Here is a 1,732-nt window from a genome sequence, read left to right as displayed (position 1 = left end):
GTCAAAGGTACACAAGGGTCTTCTGGACAAAGACACCTCAAAGAACGACATTTGCTGTGCTATCCTGCACACTCGCATGCGGTCGTGTATCACGACGGAGCTTACTGAGGAGCTAGGCGTCCATACTGAAGCCGCGAAGGAGATGAGGTACGGGATACAAGAATCATTTTTGTTTAGATAGGATGCAAAGATCATTTTGTTTAACTGTGAACTTTTTTGTATAGGCTGGAGTACAAGAAAGACCTGGCATCCGTGTCGGAGGATCTTGCAGTGATCGTCATGGATTTCAGTAAAAATCTGACCCTTCCTAGTGTTACCAGCACGCCGTCTCAGTGGTATTTCTTGTCTCTGGTGACCGTTCACGTCTTTGAAATTTACTACGCTAACAAGGGTATTCAGTACAACTACGTCTACGAAGAATCGGTTGCCGGCAAAGGAACGGACGAGGTCAACAGCATGCTGTACCACTTCATCAAGCGGATCGTGCAGGCGAACGGCCACCGAAAACTCACTATCTACGCTGACAATTGTGGGAAGCAAAACAAAAATAACTTCGTTATTAAGATGCTGCTGGCTTTAGCTCAAACTGGAGAACTTGATGTCGTTTCGCTCAAGTTTTTCGTCAAAGGTCACACCAAGAACGCTGTTGACCGTGGCTTCGGCCTTATGAGAAAGAAGTTTGCTAAGGAGGACGTGTGGACGGCTGACCAGCTACTCGAGATTATCAACGACTCCTCGTCTAGCTCAGCTATTGTCCATATCCCGAAAGAGAACACGATGATGAAAGTGTTCCGAACGCCGGTCACAGAGGCCTATAAGGATCTTAAGGGGGTGCAGCGCTACCAGATCTTCTCAATGAGCGAGGAGAAGCCGGGGGTTGTCAGCTGCCGTGTTGGACCTGCAGACGAGCCTATGAACCAAGACCTTCGCCGGTCGTTTGACGGCATACAGACAGACGCCGCAAAAGTGCAAACTCTGCTAGCTGCGTACTTAGAGCCTCTACAACCACCGCCTCAGAATTTCAAGAAAAATCAGCAAATGTACAACAAGGTAAGACCGTACGTCCCTTCCGAGTTTGCGTCGGATCCCCTGTACGCAGCTCCTACGGATGAGGAAGAGCGCCTCGCGAAGGAGGCTAAGCAGGCACGTCGAAACGCAAGTGCCAAAAAAAAAAGAGAGACGCTGCAGTTTCTGATGAGGCGAAGGTTGCCCCGGTTGAAAGTGAAGAAGGGAATGAAGGCCGTGCAAACGTGTTGAAAGCTACACCAGCGCAGCCCAAGACTGGAACCCGAAGCCGAAAGCGCGCAAAGAAAGATAATTAGGTCAATTCGTGAGTGGAATGTTAGCAATACATCAGAATGATCCTTCCATCCTATACCCAAATACCCCAAAAAATAAAAATGATGTACCCCAAAATTCAAAATATACCATTCAAAATTGAGATCTCCAACTTCAAACACATATTTATAAAGAAATTAATGCAAACTAGATACTGGGACCAGGTGCAATCGATTCAGTAAGAAAAATTGTTTTCAGGGGTCTACGAACATTTTTTTCCGAAATTTTTTTTTTTCAAGGAGACATGGAACCGTAGGAACCCGCCTACCCGTGGCGTGGCTCGAGGCTGTGGTATAATCCTTAGGAATTCCCTCATTACCATCCCTAAGTTTTGGGACTGGCAAAGTAAACGTCCCGTTGAAAGCCCTCCAACGCACAGAACTCAGCGACGCAA

General features: G+C 47.2%; 1 protein-coding gene across 1 annotated transcript; it reads left to right on the top strand.

Moving 5' to 3' along the window:
• Positions 1-780: 780 nt before the first annotated feature.
• Positions 781-1,322, top strand: PITG_21705 (uncharacterized protein; the record flags this gene model as incomplete). Its single annotated transcript, XM_002894748.1, has 3 exons — positions 781-801; positions 865-1,159; positions 1,270-1,322. The coding sequence occupies 3 exons, from the start codon at positions 781-783 to the stop codon at positions 1,320-1,322; spliced, it is 369 nt and encodes a 122-aa protein (XP_002894794.1).
• Between the last annotated feature and the right edge of the window lie 410 nt (positions 1,323-1,732).

The sequence above is a fragment of the Phytophthora infestans genome, genomic scaffold (genome assembly GCF_000142945.1).
Source record: "Phytophthora infestans T30-4 supercont1.510 genomic scaffold, whole genome shotgun sequence".
Classification (NCBI taxonomy): Eukaryota; Oomycota; class Peronosporomycetes; order Peronosporales; family Peronosporaceae; genus Phytophthora; species Phytophthora infestans.
This window is presented reverse-complemented; position numbering and strand designations above follow the sequence as displayed.